This window comes from Rhizophagus irregularis, chromosome 9 (genome assembly GCF_026210795.1).
Source record: "Rhizophagus irregularis chromosome 9, complete sequence".
In the NCBI taxonomy this organism is placed as follows: Eukaryota; Fungi; Glomeromycota; class Glomeromycetes; order Glomerales; family Glomeraceae; genus Rhizophagus; species Rhizophagus irregularis.
In genome coordinates, this window is record NC_089437.1 from 4383494 (window position 1) to 4406085 (window position 22592).

Consider the following 22592-nt stretch of genomic DNA (forward strand, 5'->3'; position numbering starts at 1 on the left):
TGAAAGAATATCATAGATATTTCTAGATATTTTTACCTTAAATATTATTTTCTTCCCACGATTCTTTTTTACCGAATGCACTCCTAGAGATTTATTTCTAATTTAAGAGGAAATACGCGAAACACCATATCTAAATCTGTTCAGGGAGAAATTGACTGGGTTTAGTTCAAAAATGTGCGAACATGACATCATCGAAACTTTTGAAAGTGGTTCGCATAATACATGAAAATTGTAAAGAAATTCTCAATAATATTATAAAATCTATATTTAAATCTGTCCAAGGGGAAAAGGGATTGTCTTTACCTATACATATATTGTATATATTGTCTAGCTTTTTTTTTAACGCGACTGACTCAATTGAATTTTAGTTTCACATGACAAATATATATGACATATATGACATAGTAAAGAATCGACCTACAAAAACGATAAACTGATAATCATAAGTAATCATAGGGATAGTGGTCAATCATGTAGAAAACATTCAATTTTGGAAATTTTTTGAAACTTGAGAGTAATATTTGACAATAAATGACAATAAATGCATATATACTGTAATAATTTAGTTTAAATGAGTGCCAAAATAAGTTAAAAAATAAGGGGAAAGGAGTCTTGAACTTCCAAATTCCATCCAAAAAAGAACCTATTTACTTAATTGACAGGGTTTGGTTAAAAATATGACGTGGTGCCACATTATGGCTCGGTGATTTTCAAAAAAAAAGCAAACTAAGACTTTTTCCTTTAAAATAAAGCTCCTAAAATTCCTAAAATAAAACGTATTTCATTCACTCTATTAAAAGTCTACTTATAAGTTGGGATGATGTTAAAAATTCCATTCTTGACTTTAAAATATGACCTCTTTGCCGATCATTTCCGAATTTGGATTTAACGAAAAACAAATTAGATGTTTAAAGCCACCTTAAGTAAACCTTTCTTTTTTATTTTTGCTGCGCCACACCTGCGATGTCATTATTATTTATAATCGCTACTAATATATTTTTATTTTTGAAGGTATTCATTTCATAATACACATTTCTATACAATCGATTTAGGATATTGGTCCAAGGGGAAAGGGATGAATTTTCTATACTTATACATATACATATTGTTTTTTTTACGCGACAAACTATCTCGGTATTAAAAATTTGGTTTCATATGACAGATATATATGACATAAACAAGGATCTTAGATCTACAAAAATAACGATTAACCGTAAATCAACCATTAATCGCATTAATCGTAATTGAAAAACTTCATTGTATTCCGGAGACATTCAATTTTGGAAAATTTAAGAATTTTACATATAAGGCATATATTTATAAATTTAGAATCCGGTCGGGATCCCCTGATAGGATAAATGTCAATAAAAAAGTTGCAGAGAAAAGTATCATGAGAACAATTGACTAGTTTAGTAGGGGGAGGGGGGAATTAGTAGCATTATTATTAAATTATTATATATAATTAAGACTATATTAAGTTAACACATGATTATAATATAAAAATTAGAGCAATGAAATTAATTTTAATTGGTTTAATTTTATATGATATATTCTCCTTTATTAAATATATCATTTTATTACAAATATAGTATATTTTTAATTTTTTTTTTTGATATCCTTCGATTTTTGGATTATCATTACTTTTACTTATCAACTCCTATCTTTTCATTCCTTTATAATTTATATCAAAATATAGTAAAATTTTCTAAATGAAGTCATCTGAATTGTAGTCAGATGATTTTTCGTATTTATGACACTGCATATACCTTATGAACAATTATGAACAAAGGAAAAATAAAGAGAAGAAAAATCGTACGATTTTTGATGCATAAATTTTTTGAGAAACCCTTTGATCTTATATGTAAACAAAAAATAGTCCATCCCTGCAAATAATAAATGTGATTTTCGAAAACAAATTTCAATTGGATCTCATATTTATGTAATTCATGTCCAATCAAATGATCTGTTATTGTTAAAAAATAACGGAAATTTCTTTTATAGCCATTCTAAAAATTCGAAACGTGTTTATATTCCTTACAAATATTTACAAAAAATACAAACATTAGATGTATTAAAAAGTCTCGACTGATTCCTTGGTATATAGTTTTCAAATTCACATGATATCTATTATTATGGCAAAAAAACAAATCGTACCAGATATATTAGAACAAATTAAATATGTTATTGAAAAAATTGATTTTTGAATTGAGTAAATAAACGATACGAGAGATACGATAATTTGTTAAAATAAGAATCATGTAATTTTTATCAAAAAAAAAAAAAAATCTATATATCGAATACATCGAATATGTACATTATTTCACCTAATTATTAACTCATTATAATATGAAAATTTTTTTTATTATTGTTTTTCATTTAATTTATTTTATATAAATCTTTTAGGTTTAGATTTAGATTGATTTTCCGAATTCATGAATATCTCGTGAAAATAATAAACGATTTACAAAAAGAATTTGAACTTGGAAGGAGTAATTGGTAACAAAATCCGTAATCTTCGATATCACATGACCGATTTTTTTAACAAACATTTATATAAATCAGAACAATTTTGCCCAAGTTATTAAAAATTTTTTTTAAAAAAAAGACAAAAAATCTCATATTTCTTATTTTATTTCCTAGCGAAAATATTTAAATAAAATGGGAGTTAAAGCGACCAAAGTAACCACCAATTCGATAAAAAGAAACTCTGATAGTGACGTTTCTCGTAATACCACTGATAGTTTCTTTGAAGATACATCAAGTTCATTAAGTTCATTAGGTGCACTCTCACTTTATGAATTTACCATAACTTCAAATTTTGATACATATTTGTATTTGGATGGCAGAAAATTTTATAATATTTCATCATATATTTTACCAAGTGATGTCATGGAAACGAGAAGAAGTGATTTTACTCATGAACTTTATAAACGTCGTTGGTATGGTAATTTTTCTTCTCCCGTAGATGAATTATTAAAATCTGGAGGTGGAAGAGTATTAGAATGCGGGTAAATATTTTCTCTTTTTTATAAAAGTTCAAAAAATATCAAGAAAAAGTATTTTTTTTTTTTACGAACGTTAATTAAATTAATAGATGCGGCTCAGGAAGATGGTCATATGATATGGCAGTTAATTATCCGAATTCGACATTTATAGGATTAGATATGGTTCCAACATTTTCAGATATAAATAATGACGATAATAAACCATCAAATCTTGGGTTTCTTGAATATAATATATGTGATGGATTACCTTTTGAAGAAGCTACCTTTGATTTTTTATTTCAAAGATCAATGATAATATCTTTAAGTAAACCACAATGGAATATTATGTTAAATGAATTTGCCAGAACTCTTAAACCTGGTGGTTGGTTAGAATTAATGGAATTAAATATTAATGATATTAGTTTTACTAAAACTGCAAGAAAATTTCAAAGAGCATGTAAGTTATTAATTTAAATGCTAATGTTTTAACGAAAATATAATTTTAATAATTAATAATTTATTATTATTTTTTTTTTTAATAGTAAATACATATTTGGAAATAGATGATCATTATTCATTCCATCATTTTCCAATTCATAATTTATTGAGGACAACGAATAAATTTAATTCAGTAAGATTGATAGAAAAAAAGGTCCCCATTGGTAGTTGGGGTGGTGAATTTGGTTTAAAGGTAAAAAAAAACATATTCATTTATTATTTTATTTTTATTTAAAAAATAATTATTAAATAATTAAAAATTTTCTACTTTTTTTTAGGTGGCAGATGTATTAATTGAAGTATATGAAGGAATGAAACCAACGATAAAACAAATTATGAACGTTACAGACTCAGAATTTGATGAATTAATACACAAGCTTTCTCGTGAGATAAAAAGTCCACTAAATAATTATATGTATATTACTTCTGTAAGAATTATCGCAATGAGGAATAGTGAACCATGGTAATTTTACATTTGCGCTGGTTGTTAATGCTTATTTTTTTCGAAATTACCATTATTTTTTTTTTCGAACAATTTATCGGTACTTAATATAATTATCTTTATTAAATACATTTATTTGATCGCCAGGGGGGGGGGGTTGCGGGTTTGGGTTTAGAGAAAATTGAAATATGTATTAGAACAATTATAGTGTATATTTTTAAGGGATAAATAAAAAAAACTTTATATCGTTATAAATGATACCTCAATAACAAATATCAAATATGTCATCATCATAATAATCATCATTCTGTTGAGTCCTACTATTATTATCAGTATCTTCATTTAAAATTTCCCAACCTCTTAAAACTCCTTCTAATTTAAAAGATTCAAATATATCAAGATGTTGTGCTAAATTAGAATTACGATCAAATGCTATAAATAAATTTTTTTTACTTCTCCAACTTTCTAAAAATTTAATTAAATCCTCTGATGAATAATTTATAATTCCAATAAAAGTAAGTTCATTCAAATTTTTAGTTTTATTAGCTAAAATATTAAATAAAGGGCTCACTTCAATAGCATTCCAAAATCCAGTAAAGGATGTGAATTCAATTATTAATGTTTTTAAATGTTTACAAGAAATTAAAAATTCTTCAAAAATTTCCAAATGACCTTCAATGAACCAAATTTTCGCCTTTTCTAACATTGGACAATTTTTAGTTAATGATTTTATATAATAAAGTATCATTCCTTCTTCTTCTGGCCATCCATCAATATCAACATATATTTCTCGAATCATACCTTGAGTTTTTTCAATTATTTGACCATATTCTTTAAATAATGATATATCTCCATAATTTCTTCCATTTCCACCTTGTATATTTATTATTTCAACCCTTGGAAGGTTTATAAATTTTAATAATTGAAAATTATACCCATAAGGAAAACAAATATAAAGTTTTTTTATATTATAAAGTTGATTTAATGATTCAATAGGGATACAAACAAAATCGATGAAATATAATGATATTAACGTATCAACTTGTTTGATTATAACTTCTCCTAATTTGGTAAATGTTTGATTAAAAGAGGTAAATCTCATCTCTTTCAAGCTATTTTGTGATTCTATTAATGATAATAATCCAGGATTATCATTTATTGTATTTGTTTCACATATTTCAATACTCAACCTTTGAATATTATGACATATTTGAGAGAGATCAAAATAAATTTTTGAGGAAACATTTGTAGAACATTCTAATTCTATAAGATTTTGTAAAGATGTTTTCCCACCAGGAAAATAATAAATTGGAATATATGTAGGTTCAAGATATTTGATAATTGAACTTTTATTCATAAACATTTTCCAAATTTCATTTTCTAAAATATTTCCATCATTATCAATTTTATTAACTAATATTTCTTCTATACATCTTAAAATTATACGATAAGATATATATTGAACGTATTCAACATAGTTAAAAATTGAATATTCAGGAATTTTAATTTTTAATCTAATATTATATTTCTTTAATAAATTTTTGGATTCAATAGGTAAACAAGTTAATATTGTCCTTGCAAATCTTTCCCAGAATTCGTTAGTCCTGATATTATTCCAACCGAATAAATTTTCAGTACCTTTATTTTCCCAATCAATTCCAATTGGGTTTTTCCATAAAATTGGTATCGTGATATCACACCACATTCTATTAACTAATAAACATGAATGTAAATCATGTATTTTATGATCATGTTCGAAATGTCGAAATATTTCTCTGAGACAATCCGCAGGAAGTAAAATCATATTTTTTTTAAAAAAAAAAAATCGAAAATTGATCAAGGGGAAAAAAGGGGGCCCGAATATTTATAATTAAAAAGAAAGAAAAAGGAAACCCCTATTGATACAAAAATGTTTATTTATATGCATTATGAAACGTGTGACTACGGGATTAAGCATGGTCTTACTGCGGGAAGTCCCGAAAACTTTTTTTGTCCAAAATCTCCGAAATTTTGTCTAATTTCTTAAAATGACGTAACCAATCATATTCGATTACAACACGACGTTACCTAAAAGAAAAAAGGTTAGAAGGAAATTAACCATTCATCTTTCCATTTTAATAATCTAAGAAATGTTGATCATTAACCAAACATTATGTCATAACGGAACTTATTTTTATCCAATAGCGGTAATACATTTTATTAAAGGCTTTATTTGGGCAATTTTGAATTCGAAATAATAGATCATCCCCAAAACTACGATTTTCGATCCGCACTTGAATCACATTTTACTTACCGTACTCGGGTATGAACTTTGGTAGAATTAGGCTAATTCTGGCCAATTTTGGAGATATCCCGGGGTAAAGTGTGTTACCTCTATAATCTATACTCAACTTTTAGAAAAAATTTAAAAAAATTGTGCTATATTCATTAAAAAGAATTAACTGTTAATTTACAAATAAAAAAGTCTCGATTTTTGTCAGATTATGTAAGCATCATGTGATATTAATAAGAGCCAATCAAAAATCAATGGTTATAAATCATGTGATTTAATATTTGATTAATAAATTGAATAAATTGAAAATAAAAATTATAATACCTAAATTTGAGACTATATAATAAATTTTGTATAACTAATTTTAAATTAATATAGTATTTAACATGGATTACAGTAATGATCAATTAGTAAAAAGAAATTCATAAATAGTCTATTTATCAAAAAAAATGAATAAGAATTAAGGAATTTAACATCATTTCTTTTAGGAACTACCAATCAGGTATACTTTCCAATAAAGTAGATTCTTATTATATAGTATAAGAGAAGATTTAATGATCAGCTCTTATTATAATTTACATCTTTATAAATTGAAATGATATAGTATTCTAAGATGATATATGCAGCTGATTATACCTAAATAATATAATTATATTATTTAGGTATAATCAGCTTAGATTAGATTATTTAGTAATAAAATAATCTAAATATAATTAAATAATCTAAATATAACTAAATAAACTAGATATAACCAAATAAACTAGATATAACTAAATAATTTAAATATAACTAAATAATCTAAAGTTAATAATCTAATTGTAATTAAATAATCTAATTAAATAACTTAAGTGTAACAAGTTTTTTATACCTTTTTATTTTTTCTACTATATTCCTTGCCTTTGAAATCACTTTTCTTTATAATCATGTGATTAAATAACCTAAATATAATTATGACCAAATAACCTGAATGCACCTATTTTTATTATGTTTTATATATTAATAAATGTTTTCTATTATATTTTATGCTGGTGAGGGTTTATGGTTATTCAATTGTTAAATAGATATCTGCTTATTAATATAATGATAGTTTATAGCCATTAGACTGATTAGAACTTCAGGTTATTGAATATCTGTTAGCTTTTCTTTATACTTCCTTTTATTGCTAAGAAATTGGGTATTTATTGGTGCCTTTTATTTCACTTTTTATTGCAAAAAAATATCATGTTAGATGGTACAGTAATTCAATGTAAATCTGTATTTAAATTTGGCCAGCACTATAGCATAATTCAGATTGATTTTTAAGGTATATGATTTGAAGAATCCAAGCTGGCATGCTAGAAAGGCTCTATTAGTTCACCAGTTTCAAACCACTTATATGTCAACTTGGATGCTGAATTCTTATGCCTAAAGTTTTGGCCAAAATTATGGAATAGTGTTGGCCAAAATTAAACAAAATTTTACTGTACCTTACTGCGTTAATCATATGATTTAGTTTCTCAGTTTCTCGCCAGTTCCCAGTACTAGTACAATATAGTACAGTACAGCTTTAAACAGGTCCTTGTTTTCCCGCATTCAGATGTTCCTAAAAAAATTAATGTTGTTCATTGCTTTTGCTTCTGCAATTGCAGACTGAACCTCTAAACCCGGGTAATTGGCTTATATTTATGATCATCTCTGGGGAGATTATGTAGTAAGAGCGAAGGACAATCACCCGAAAAAATAGCAGGTACACTTGTTTTAAGAGATGACATTCCTGAATCATATGATGGCAATGAATCATTATTTTTTATGAACTTGTTAAGGAATTGTCCATGTTTGCTTTTGAGAAAGTTTTCGAATATTTCATTAGTTTGGAAAAGCGTCACTGAAAAGTTATTTATGAATGGTAATAAAAATGAATATTATTAACAATAAATCTTTTAGCTGGTTACAAAAAAAGATACTGTACCACCTTGTGGAACACCTTGCTGGGAGAACACGAATAAAAGGAGATTAGACCAAATTGATATTTTGTTATTGCAAATTTCTTGTTTGAGAGGTAAAACGTTGGGAGACACTTACCAGTGTAAGAGTCAACCATTTCGATTGTATGTCTGTAATGATAAAATATTTTAGAGAAAGAGAAAGAAGTTTGAGAAAACTATACTTTTCTGAATACATCGTGACTAATAGTAAATAGACTCTTGATAAACTCTGATTTAATAGCTTGTACTACGAAAAAATTAATAAGCATAGCAAAAAAAATTTACAGCACGCGGAGAAAAAATGATTAATATGATTTTATTCATTACCTGTTACAGTATCAGTATCTAATAGTTTACGCGTTTTATAGTTTAGCAGTTAGTGTATTTAATATAGGAATTCTTTTTTTCGTAAAAAAAAATTATTTAAATTTAAAGGATACTGTTAAAATAACTTTATGTATAATTTTAAAGAATTATAATATACTATTTTATTGACCGAAAAGTAATAATATACGGAGGAAATTTACATATCGATAATATTAAAGTGGCTTTATACAATAATTTTATGTCCGACATGTCAAAATCATTGTACTACATTTGATCGTCTCTAAAATTAAATGATTCTTTATAAAAATTACAATTTTTTATTATTATTTCATATAAATAATATATGTTATTATTATGATTGACTGAAAATTCGCGAGCCAAGACTCAGCCGATTATCTTATATTATCCATAGGGTAATTTGGAAAAAAGCTCTATATTAAATAATAAATTTTTTCTTCTTCGATAATTAAAAGGATTCTTTTTTTTCGTAATATATAAAGTTATTATTTTGCAAGATTTAAATATTATCGGTATTTTTTGTGCGTAATGATTGAACTTTATTAATTCCATCAAGAGATTATGGTAGATAAAAATATTGAAAATATTCTTTACTATAATGACCAATTTTAAAGTTTGTCTTTTCGTGCGAATGATGCAATATGGATAAAATTTTCCTGTTTAAAAATTTCAATAATTTTTTTACCTAAAAAAACTATTTAACATATCTATCTAATTTAAACGTTTCTTTGAAATTTTCTCAATCCCCTTATGGCTAATAGAGTACTTATTTCTTCAATTTTTAGTATAAAAATGTTAGTAATTCGCATAATTGAACGATAAAGATCGATCATAACGCTAAAATGCTGAAACTTAACCAATATTTTTTTTAATATTGGGTGAGTATAGAGGTAATGCACTGCATTTAGTCAGTGCTATACTGTATATACTGTATTGATAAATTACTGATTCGAAATTTGTAATCTCGCGACGAGAAAATTAATTTATCTTTTAATGGCTCTACGCCTCAGTATTTGATTAGGACGATGCAAGCATAAGCAATACGCTATTGTCCGTATGTGCAACATACACAATCGAATGTTTATAAAAAAAAATTCATAGTATTTTTTTTTAAAGAAAAATATATTATAAATAGAATATATTTTGCTATTTTTTGATGCTAAAAATATAAAAGTATTATTATTTATTATTTAATATGTCTTAACGAGATAAATATCATGAAATTATTCAATTTTACATATATAAAACTGTTACCATTAAATTTCATCAATGGATGCCGAAATATATCTTTAAGGGATAGTCAAATTACCGTATATTTCGAGTAGTAATTTACACGCTATTGTTAGTCATATTACGTTGATATATAATTGATATCCTATTTAATAAAATAATACGACAAAGAATAAATTTTCCTTTTTTTTCTTTCCTTTTTTTTTGAAACAATAACATTTTTTTGATGATTTTGAATATACTTCAAAAACTATGTCGATCGTATACAATACTTTTTATATGTTTTTGTTAGGTTTTTGTTCCGTAATTTGACTAATTTGGTGATGATGACAATTACATTTGACTGCTGCGGAAAAAAGTTTAAATTATTTAAAGCGATTTTTCATCTCTTAAAATTTCTTATTCTCTAAAATTTAAAAATTTTAACAATATTTGAAAATAATAAGAATAATAAGAATAATAATAATAGATATATAAATAAAATCATTTTTTTTTAAAAAAAAAAACATACAACTTCTCTAGAATATATTTTAAAATGAATAATATGTACAACGACGCTCTTCAACCTCATATTAGTAATTTATTTACTCAATCACAGGTTAATACAGCTCTTTTAGCGTGGCTTCCAACAAAATTAGAACCATATTTGACCGGAATCATGGCGGTTGATATGTTTATAACAACTGTTTTAGCATCTGGAATTACTACTTTAGCTTTTAAATTATTTCGTTCCTTTCGAACAGGAATCTCATGGAGAAATGAAAAAAATGTCACCATTCAAATTGAACATTATACTGTAGGAAGATATGGTATCCAATACGTAAGTGTATTTTATGAGGCTTTATCTTGGATAATTTCTCAACAAACAAAAAAATTAGATAGAGGCTCGTTTATTGTGAAACCTATGACAAATTCGATAAAAAATCGTAGTATCAATGATGATGATGATAACGAATTTGCTCCTCCGGGTTTTAACATTCTTCCAGAGAAAGATCAACAAATTACCATTGAATACGAAGGAAAAGAATTTTATGTTACGATTCGTATGGCTGAACAAGAGATTATTAATGGTGATAATATTCTTAATAATGATTTCGGCGAAAATATGCCCTTTCCAAATATGAATCCAAATACAAAAAAATCTGCACCTTCAATTTATTTATCAACCGTTAAGGATTCGAATACGAACGTTGATGCAATATCTGAATTTTTAAATCAAATTGTAAGATCTTATCTAATAACTCAAAAAAAAATGAAGGTTCGCTCAAGATATGAAAGGAATGAAAGTATGTGGCAAAATATGCATCCATTATCTTCAGTTAAAGGTTTGAATAGTGTTGCTTTGGATGAATCACTTGAAAATTTATTAAAAAAAGAGTTAGACTTATTTGTAAATGATAAAGATTTCTATGAAAGAGTTGGAATGCCTTATAGACGTGGTATTTTATTATATGGAAAACCTGGAACAGGAAAGACTAGTTTGATAAATGCTATCTCTTCACATTTATCTCGTAATATCTATTTTTTGAATCTCAAAAATATTACGGATGATAATGAATTAAGTGCTGCGTTTAGTGATGTTCCCGAGAATCAAATTATTGTACTTGAAGATGTCGACACTCAAACAGATGTTCTTCATAAACGATCAAAAAATTCTTCATTCTCTACGAAATCTTCCAATAAAGACAAAGATTCAAAAGTTAATGAGTCTTCAAAATTCAGTTTATCAACATTTTTGGGATGTTTGGATGGTCATACCTTATCAGAAGGAAGTATCATTATTATGACAACTAATCACATTGAACATCTTGATCCTGCTTGTATTCGTCCTGGTCGTATGGACGTGCATCTTAATCTTGGTTATTGCTCTCATTATCAAATTAAAAAAATGTTTAAAAGTGTCGTTGAAAATTCTAAAATTGAGTTCTCTCAAGATATTCTTGAAAAAATTCCTGAAAATTTATTACCTCCTTGTGAAGTTATGATGACCATGGTTTTATATCGCAATGAAATTGAACTTATTCCACAAAAGATTTATGAATTGGTTGCAAAATATAAAGATATGAAACCTGAAGATATTGCAAAACAAATGGAAGAAGAAGCAGCATACTATGAAGAAAAGGAGATACAAGTTTACGATGAAACTGAGGAAGAGGAGGAAATCGATTATGAAAATGAAGATGAAAATGGAGAAGACAATAAAAAGGCAAAGAAAGTGGAAAAAACTATTAAGACAGTAGTAGTTAATAAAAGGAATGGAACGATTATGTGTGCAGAAGTGGATAGTGATAATAGTGGTAGCAATACAGACATAGAATCCGAAGGATATCAAAAAATTTTTAAATAATAGAATTTTTCACATTATATAATTGCATTTAATACCTCCTAATTTTTTTTATAATTTTTTTTTACTTATTATTTTAATTGGCTTAATGTTTAACAATAGACTTTTTTTTATAATATTGTCATAAAACTATTCTGGTAAATCAATAATAAAGAAAAGAATTTGCTACGTAATCACCAAATTTTGTTGGCGTCAGATCACTTATCAAAAAACTTAAAATCTTTTATTTTCAATAGCAATATACCGATCTTTCTTGGACAAATTTTTTTCTCTTTACGAAAAATAAATAAAATTATTCTCCCAAACATTTAAAAATGCCTGATAAACAACTTTTTCTGAAACTTCCGATTCAAATATCAACAAAAAAGAAAAATTTATTCTGGTGAAGAATCATTAGAAGAAATTTCTCAGAAAAATCGGGGAGAAAATAATCAACCATCTCCATCACCTGAAAGAAAAAAACAAACGAAAAAATCAAGTGAGCAACGTAAAACGAGATCTACTATAAAAAAAGCTACCGTCTCTTCATCGCACGATCCAATGATTTTATCTCAAGAAGAACAAAAAAATGATGTTTTAGAAGGACTTCCTAAAAAAGAAATCGTAATCATCTCGTGAAGCTTGGACTACAGAGGTACAGCAGAATAAGAATTAATTACATAATTTATTTCTATTTTTACTAAAAAGGGAGATTTTTTTTTTTACTTGAATAATAAAGGAATTGAAAAAAGCTCTTGGCCAATTTAAAGTAACTATTGATAAACCATCACCTAGCGAGTTTAATAAAGAATTTCCTTCTCGCTCAAAGAAAGCTATTGCACATAAACTTGATTTTATTGACAAAAAGATTAGAGAATCGTTGAGTAATGGTGATACGAACTAGACCCAACACGCGAGTTTTGCCATCATCAGTTGAAGAACAAAGATTCAGAAGAGGAACGCCAACTGCGCCAACTGATAATCGCGAGAGATTTGAACAAAATTGCGAGAATATTAAATTAATTTTAAACCTATGTTTAGAAATTTAATTTTGAGAATTTAATAAAATTTGTATAATTTACTTTTTTTTTTTGTAAGCATCTTCAAAAATACGATTACATCGGACTTTAATATGACATTGACCTGGAACAGGGCGAAGGGAAGGCTGAGATCTGAAATAAATAAGTTTTCATCCATCCGATAGTATAGCAAGCGAGCAGGAAGTTATCAGACGTACAGAAAAAATAGCCAAGTTATTGGGGCTAGAAGAGCAAAATTCGAAAGTATATAATATGCTTTCTGGGGAAATTGGAGCGCTAGTATCAGCGCTAATTTTATTTTCTTCTTTTGTGAGAAAAAAGATTGCTTGTGTTATACATACTTTACTTTGCAGAACAAGTTTGGGTTCCTTTTTTTATCTGAAAGTTTTTTTTATAAAATCTTATATTAATTCCTTCGGTTCAGTTATAAAATTAGTATTTAACGTATTGATATTTTACAAATTCTTCATTATTTATATTATCGTTTTTAATTTATTTTCAATTTTCATTGGCTTACAGGCGATCATCATTTCTGAATACCCCATGTATACTATATAGCACATTTATAGGAAAAAACAATATAAAATAATAAATATTTGCAATATGATCGTGTCACTTCCGTTACACAACATAATGAGATAAAAATCGTTTATATTGGTTAATTTGATTTTTTGTTATTACCGGGTTTAAATAACCTAAAACTTTAATTCTACATACTTCATCTTTAATATTTCACCTTTCAAATGACTTCACTTTCGTATATAATTAATAAATATCTTTTTTAAATGTAAAATGTTTAATAATTGGCAATATAACAATAATATTCTATACTATTAGTACGAGCAAATATAATTGAAAAATTAATTTTACTTGCACAAATTTGGTTGTTTTTTTTAAACAATAAAAAATACAATAGAAATATGTTACCAGATTTATACAAATTTCCCGTGGTACCTTGCACACTTGGCATAGAGTCTTACTCTATATGTGTTAGTAGTTTTCAATTTACTGTCATGAAATATATTTAATTTTATTGATTAAAAAATGTTTATAAAAAAGAAATCTATCAAATGAAAATTGAAAAAATATTTCATAAATAATATATCACAAATAGGAATAGAAAAAAATGTTTGTTATATACTAATAGATTGTAAAATGTTAATCAATTGAAATTTCTAAACCAAATTCTTGTGAATATCAGTGAAAAAAGAAGGAATTATCCACAAATCCATTCTTCTTATCATGGGTTCAGCAAAAGCAGGTATAATCAATATATAAACTACTAACATTAATAACCACTTCAAAAACACGCCCGCGTATTTTCTAAAATTATAACCTTCCTTCTCTGCTTTCATCTTATCTTCTCTTTCAGAAGTAAAAACTAGTTCCCAAACAATCATTATTAAACCATGTGACATGAAAAAAAATAAATGTTCACCGGTAATCATATTAAACATTCCTAAAATATAATATTCATGTAAAAGAGAACTAATAAAAAAAGCTCCTAATACTCCCATAGCATTGCAAAACTTTCTTGAAGTAATTCCCAAGCTAATACATAGATTCCTAAAAGGGAGATAACCAAGTTCTTTTAATGTTTCAGCAAACATAGTATGCCAACGTGATGACCAAACTTCTCTTGGATTTTTTGATATCCAGGGATTATCAAAACAATGTTTGGTGTTAAATGTATAAGTAATAAAGTAATTTTTTAACAAAGAAAATTGTATTGGTGTTAATAAACCTGATTTGACAAGAATATGTTTTTCTGGGGTACTCGATTGACTTGTAATCATGCATCGTAAAGCTAATAAACTAAAGAGTACAATAATATCATAATGAAATGATAGGTATAAGAAAAAGAAAATAAAAAAACTAACGTAATGAAACAATGAAGCTGCAGTAAACGTAAAAATAGGAATCCCTTTCGTAAAATATTCAATCATACGAATTTGATAAGCTCTTTCAGGAACTTTTTGTGGAAAATTAGCAAATAAATATAAAACTGCTTCATAAATCATCAGCTTCCATATAAACACCAAAACACGTGATTTGGTTTTTTCATCAACTTGTTTCATAGTCGGCTCTTCGATTTCGGTCTTTGATTCTATATCGGAATCATGACGCCAACTATTAAGTGTTAAAATATACGGAGTAAATTCTTTTTGTTGATTAATTTTGGTATCAGGTAAGTATTTTCTATTGTACTTTATAAACAAACTCATTTTAAAAGAATAAATTCCTGTGAAAACTATCACATTAGTCATAATTCCTGGATGATATTTTAATCGATAACTTAATGGAATTATTAAATATAAAAATAATAACACTATTAAAGTATAACATCTTTTTCTCGTTTTAATAGGTTCAAGTGAAAGAATTATGAAAAGTAATTTTGGAATAAAATAAAGCGATAAGAATACTGTTGTTGGCAATTTTGGTGGAAATTCTTTTGTTAATATAGTTGGATTTGTTATCGCGAAATTTATCACATACACGAAAAGAGTTGTTGTTAAAATATAAAGTGAATATGAATCCTTCTTCGTTAATGGATGCATTTTAAAATTTTTTTTTTTTTTAAGAATCGAATATTGAGAAAAAAAATGAAACGAGTATTTTACATGGTATTTATATACTTGAATAATGTAACGCTTTATGCATTTTATCAAAATTTTTTTTACAGTTTATTAATACAATAAATCAGTACAATTTTGTATAATTATACAATCAATGTAATGTATGCGGCAATGATCTTCAAGATTTTTGTTAGCTTAGAATAAGATTCTTTAAAATAGATTTTAAAATAAGAAGGAAATTACAGATATGGAAATCAAAGTATTTAGCCAAGTTTACTTATAAAACGTCTAATACAAAATTTTTTCGATCTCTACATATGAAACTCCGAATTTTTAGAATAGAGATTAGTATGCTATTATGTTGTCAGAACATTACATATGAAACTCCGAATTTTTATAATAGAGATTAGTAATGCTATTATGTTGTCAGAACATAATTACCTGTTTAATATCATTTTTTCATTTTTCATTTTTATTTTCCATTTTCACTTTCATTTTCACTGGTTCATAAGCGATTGTAGCATTTGTCCAATTATTGATTCATTAAAAAATATTATCTGAATATTTCCGTTATATCCCTAAAATCTGGGAAATTATCTAATCTTTTAGACGTTACTTCGTATCTCGTCTTTCGCAACATACAGTAGTTATTAAATATTTAATAGTGCTTATAAAAGAAATAGTTTATATCAGTTAATTTAAATTTTTTTTTATTATGTTATTGTTGCCATTTTTTAAATAATTAAAAATTCGGCTCCTATATTATATACTCCACCTTTTAATTGACTTTGCTCGCGTATATAAAGCAGAAAAAGACGTACCTTGTTTGACGATTTTCGTATAAACATATATAAATGTTCACTTTATTTTTGAACATTTATGTGTGAAACTCGGTATTTTGTTATTACTAAGCTGTCACATGAACGGTTCTGATTCGTGAGAAATTCGTATTGATCACGTTACCGCATGTTATCGTATCGAAGTTGGCGCAAATCGTAAAGAGAATTAGTAGCAAAGTATGATAAACTATAGTTAATTTTTTTAAGAAATTGTAATTAGCGTTTAAATTAGCCGAATAAATTAATCCAAGACTTTTTTGCAATGTATTAGCGAGTACTCTTGACTAATATTTAAAGATTTTTTTTTTACAATACTATTTAATTTTAACAATTATTTACCGAGACATATTTTATTTAAAAATATAAAGAAATAAATAAAAAGAGCGAATCAATGTCTATAAAAACTGAAATTAAATGTTAGTTTTGCTAAAAATCAAATTAAATAAATATACTTATAAATAACTAAGAAAAATAATAAAAAATTTAAATTTTCAAGCTTCTCGCAAAATTATTGCCATTTCGTGATGGTACGGCAATTTTTTGCGTAATATATCCAGGGCTTTGGTAGCGTCAGTATCCCCGGATACATAATTCACAAACATAAATATGTTAGAGTTTTGTGAGCGTACACTTGTGGCATTCAACCACCTCTGCAAGACATCATCAATGAATGCCTTTATTTCCTCCTTTTGTGGCAGACGATCACTATCATTAAAAAATTATTATTTGTAAGACTTATTAGAAAATTATAAGAAATTACTGTACATATAACCTCTATAAGCATTTTCTAAATAAAAATACAAACCTGTCCAACCTTTCCTTAAAGGATTTAATTAATCTTTCTATCTCATCAATTAATTTGTTGCGAAAATCGCCAAAGTGCCTATTGGCTAACTGAAGCCATTCGATACTATCAAATCACATTTGATAGACCTGAAGGAAAAGACATTTTAATTCCTCCAAGAAGTCACAGCCAATTTTTGTCTGTTATTTAAATAAAAATAGCTTAATTCAAATAGAATATATTAAAAATATTACCCTATCTTGAGTTAGTTCTTCATCAGGAGGTTATATGAGGTGAATATTAGTGTAAAGTTGTCAAATATGTATAATACCTGGAAATTTATACTCCGTAAAAATCTATAAATATACGATTTTGCACAATTTACACTTAAACATAGTTATTTAATTGGGCATATCTTAAAAAGTGGCATAAGCCTTTCATGAATAGGTAGTTTCAAAGTTTCACATCTTGAAATAATTTCTTAAATATATGATTTTAAGTAATCTACACATAAAAACAATTTGAAAAATACTTTATTGATTTTGTATCTTAAAAAGTTTCATAAATTCTACACAAGTAGGTAGTTTCAGTAATTTACGCTTTAGAATTTGCATAAATACATGATCTTGTATAACCCACACATTGAAAATGTACCTTAAAATATTTTGAATAAATTTGATGTAAATTTACACAAGTAGGTAACTTTAGTAATATATTTTCATAATCTACACTCTAAAAGAATTATATAAATACATAAATACAAAGGTTTAAGCATGCCTTTATTCTAAGATAAATATGAAATATAATATTAATAATTAAAAAAAAGAATAAATAGTGTAGTTAAGGTTGCCTGTCTAAACCTCTCCAAAATTCTACAATTAGTTTCTCCAAGATTTTACTATAGTTTTATTATAGTTTCGGCAAGGTTTTGGCAGTTTCAGCATTTATAATAAGTTTCGTCAGGGTTTGCTTTTTTCCAGAGTTTTGCCAACTTTTTAATAAGACTTTCATATAGTTTCGGCAAAGTTTTGCTATTTCAGCATTTCGCCAACTTGCCAAAACCCCCTAGTTTCTCCAGCAACCTTAAGTGTAGTGGTTAGATCATAATAAGACTTAAAATATTAATAATTTATCTTGAAGTATTTCAGTTTGATTCTTAGTGTAAATAAAAAAATAAATAAATAAAATGTAATTAGTAAAGAGGTATTCAGTAATTCAGTTTGGCTTAGAGATAGGAATTGATTCTAATTTTAAGAATCGATTATAGAATCAACTAATCATGATTAATCAAATCTCAAGATTTGATTTAAAAATTTGATTTTTAGTTTCGATTAATCAATTCTAATCAATATTATATACATAAAAATCATGTGTCACAATTTGGATGATCATGGTTTTTCACTTACAGTAATCAAATTTTTTAATTCTTTTATCATTGTCACTGGTTAATAATTCTAGCTAGTAAATTTGACCTTGAAAATAATCAATCTGGGTCTTGAAATAACTAATAATTATGAATTTTCATTCAATTGGCCAAATTGGCCACTTTCTAAGTCAAATTGACCACTTTTAACCATTAGAAATAGTTTCACTTAAGCAAAAACCTTTGTGCAATAACATTACACAAATTTGACTACATAGCTACTCATAAACGCATGTATTCCCTATTGATTAGTATAAGTTTTGTACACAAAAAAAGTCAAAAACTTTTTTCTATGATAGGTTATATGAAGTTAATTCTGGCTGAGCTTTAATTAAAATTTTATTTAATCGTTAAAACACAAATTTTTTAAACTATTTTAGGCCAAATATCAATAGAAATGATTGACTAGGATCATAAAAGATCATAAAAATGAAAAATTGGTTAGATATCAGATTCAATTTTTTCATGTGATTTTTGATTAATCAATTCAGAATCAATTTTCGATTAATTCAACTATTGCAGAATCAATTCCAATCCTTAGTTTAGCTCTTAATGTAAAAAAAAAACAATAAAATATATCAGAAAAATACACAAGTAAAGAAACTAAAAGTTAGAAAAAATTATAAAGAGAAAATTTATTATTTTTACTAATGAGCTTAATAAATACATGCTATAAGCAAGTTGTAAGACATTTACTTGGATTTTATATATAAAGTTGGTAAATAGTGTCTAACTATTTATTTCATAAAAAGATATTAAAAGTTCAACAGATCCAGATATATTGTTTGAAAAAGATCTGTCAATAAATATATTGTTTGATATTTTATAGAAAGGAGTGAATATGCTACTAATGTTTATGTTATTTGTTATTGCGTAAAACTTTTAAAATAAACCAACTGGAGATAATGATAATTAAAATGTGATTAGTGTTTCTCATGAGTTAAGTTAAGTCAAGTTTTGAATCAATTTTTTATATGATAAAATTTGTCCTATACTAATTTTTATAATACTTTAACTATATTATTTAATATTTATGTTATACGAGTCTATGCAAGTCATTTTGAGTCACATATGCAGAATACTAAATGTAATATCTTTATATCTGATATTTATATCATTTTCACTTGATTTTTATCTAGAGGAAGTATTAACAAGTTTTATTAATCAATTAATTAAAAAAAAGTTACCTCAGTGTTGACATTTGGCCGCGACTAATAATTTTTTTGGCCGATTTGGCCGGCCAAAATGGCAAAATGGCTAATGGCCAATTCCGGCCAAATTTTGGCCAAATAACAAAATACTAATACTTTATTAAGGCTGTATTGGCATTTGGCTGCGGCCAAATGGCCAATTCTGGTTAAACGGCTAAGTGCCAACACTGAGTTACCTAATAAATTATCATTACTCTTGTATAAAAGTTCATTAACCAAATTTAGAAAAATAACATTCTTCTATTATCTTTTTTAACCATGCTTAGCAAATCTTTCATTAACTAATTCTGGAACTGAAGAAAGAAAAGAAGTATGAATAATATAATTACAAGTCTTCAATTATTAATTAAAGCAAATATTTATATAAAAGGTTATTATCACTAATATTCAATATTTCAAGTTCCTTCTACTTTTTTTTTTGACTACATTTAGCAAAAGTTTTAGTAATTAGTATTTAGATTTCAGTATTTAGAACTAAATAAAAAAATATAAATAAAATAATTATAATTTTATTAATTAAAGTAAAGATATTTAAAAGAAAATTATCAAAAAGTTTATTATTTAATCTTCTGTTTTTTTTTTAGTTATATTTAATGTAGGAATTAGAATCAAAAATCCAATCTGACTTTGAATCAGTTCCTAATTTCAGCAAAAATAATCAGCACTTGGTCAGCATGAAAAATTACTTTGAAGTTAAGTTAACTTATATGTAAAAAATTGCTGAGAATTAATCCTTGAAAATCAATTTTACTATGTTTTGTCAATTTTCGATTAATTGATTCCAATCCCTAGTTTAATAGTAGCTTTAACTATAAGAAGAATGATTTGTAAAAAAAATAACAGTTTTAAAAACTAATTCCAAATTATATTTTATAATAAAATATTATAATTTATATATATAAAAAAAAAACTTTATTAATTACTAATTCAATTTTTATTTTATTAAATTCAATTTATTTACTTTATTTTAATAATTCTTATTTAATAAATTATTATTTCAAATTTTCTAAATAAAGGATAAATAGTATTTTTATTTTAATAAATTTGACATTTAAGAAGTATGCCAGAAATCAGCTGATTTGAAAGAGGATGGGGGAATTAAGTTTCAAATTGGTCTCTATATATATCATGTAATATTTATATATCTAAAATAAATATAAGTAATTTAATTATTTACAATTTCTTGGTTAATAATTCAATTTTTAAATAACTTTTTTCTATTCTAGTAATTTAATTTTAATGAATTTTTTAAATTTATAGCTCTCATTTAGTTCTACAAATTTAGCTCTACATTGGAACTCAAGTTTGTTTTTCTAATACTTTATCAAGATATATCTTTTGATTAAGATTTATTGTAAATTGTATTTTATACTTCATTTTACTATTAGTTAAATTAATGATATTGTTAAAAAAATTAAAATCCATAAAGATCTTTTCCAATGAATAATCTTTGAATTTAAATTTATTAAGAATTTGAATTAGAGTTTTTCAAAATAACACTTCATCTGGTTGTAATGATTTTATCTAAAAAATTGGGTAATAATAAGACTCTGCTTATTCCCAATAAAGGTTTTTGAAAAAAATTTCAAATTTACTAGTAATTTTACCTTACTCCAATTCTTAATATTATTGGTTAATTAATTTAAAGAGAAAAAAATCATAATAATGCAGTGTAACATTTTCTTTTTTAGATATAATTTATCTATTTATAGTAGGATCATCAAAATTTTTTCTTAGTGATTTTATCTTAGAGTTACAGTGATTTTTATTATAAGTAAACGGGATCTTGTAATAATAAGTATACTTTTTATATATAAAATAATATATAAAATAGGAGGTATAATACTTCAAGCAAGTTGTTAAACAATTTTTTTTGAGAAAAATCTTCTCAGCTGAATCAGAAAGGATTTGAACATATCTTGCTCATTTATCTTTATGATTATTTGTTTTTTTGCCATAACTTTTTTTTTGTAATTAGATTCTAATATGCACTTTGATATCTTTGTCATTTCATTACTAAATTCCATAAAACTATTAGAAACATACTGATGAATTTTTGCTACTACTACTATATTATTTTATAGTTGAGAAATCTGTAATATATATATATATCAAAATTGTTTAGTAAAGATAACATATTATAATTATGTTTCATAAAAAAACTGGATAATTTAATACATTCTATCTCAGTAAACTCAATAGCTTTTTCATTTTCTATTGATTTTAATTTTTACTTTATTTGATATTGAATTTTAAGCTGTTTGAAAAATCCTATTATTTTTTGTAAAAATTTCTATTCCTACTATATGAAATATAAAAGAAATAACCGATAAATGATAATATATAAATAAAAATTAAACTTTTATTACTTTAAAGAGCATAAAGGATCATAATGAACAAATAGTCTAACACATAATAACGAACAGTTTCAGGTATTTCATAGGAGACTAGAGAGAAGAACAGATGAATAGTTGATTATCCAGTTAATAAACAGTCCTTTAAATCAGTTTATATTTCCATTACTTCTTTAGATTTATAGTAACATAAATAATGAACAGTTACTTCATAATGCATACAATTCTATCAACATATTATAGCTATTTATATATAATACATAATTTAAAATTTTTCGTAAAGATCTTTTACCTTTTGTCATGTATC

General features: G+C 25.5%; 4 protein-coding genes across 4 annotated transcripts; 2 read left to right on the forward strand and 2 right to left on the reverse strand.

Annotated features, from left to right (window-relative positions):
• Nucleotides 1-2658: 2658 nt before the first annotated feature.
• Nucleotides 2659-3949, forward strand: OCT59_030019 (uncharacterized protein; the record flags this gene model as incomplete). Its single annotated transcript, XM_025329913.2, has 4 exons — nt 2659-3008; nt 3095-3441; nt 3527-3675; nt 3761-3949. 4 exons carry the CDS (start codon nt 2659-2661, stop codon nt 3947-3949), a joined length of 1035 nt encoding a protein of 344 aa, XP_025188929.1.
• Nucleotides 3950-4186: 237 nt separating this feature from the next.
• On the reverse strand, nt 4187-5728 carry OCT59_030020 (uncharacterized protein; the record flags this gene model as incomplete). The annotated part of the gene is made up of 1 exon (XM_025331368.2): nt 4187-5728. The coding sequence occupies one exon, from the start codon at nt 5726-5728 to the stop codon at nt 4187-4189; it is 1542 nt and encodes a 513-aa protein (XP_025188930.1).
• A 4542-nt stretch (nt 5729-10270) lies between these two features.
• On the forward strand, nt 10271-12082 carry OCT59_030021 (uncharacterized protein; the record flags this gene model as incomplete). Its single annotated transcript, XM_066146378.1, has 1 exon — nt 10271-12082. The coding sequence occupies one exon, from the start codon at nt 10271-10273 to the stop codon at nt 12080-12082; it is 1812 nt and encodes a 603-aa protein (XP_065995029.1).
• A 2017-nt stretch (nt 12083-14099) lies between these two features.
• On the reverse strand, nt 14100-15691 carry OCT59_030022 (uncharacterized protein). Its single transcript, XM_025312794.2, has one exon. It carries the CDS (start codon nt 15654-15656, stop codon nt 14274-14276), a length of 1383 nt encoding a protein of 460 aa, XP_025188932.1. The 5' UTR covers nt 15657-15691; the 3' UTR covers nt 14100-14273.
• Between the last annotated feature and the right edge of the window lie 6901 nt (nt 15692-22592).

Excerpts from the sequence above, each read along its gene's own strand:
- OCT59_030022 (XM_025312794.2), bottom strand. The coding sequence starts at position 15,656 with ATGCATCCATTAACGAAGAAGGATTCATATTCACTTTATATTTTAACA.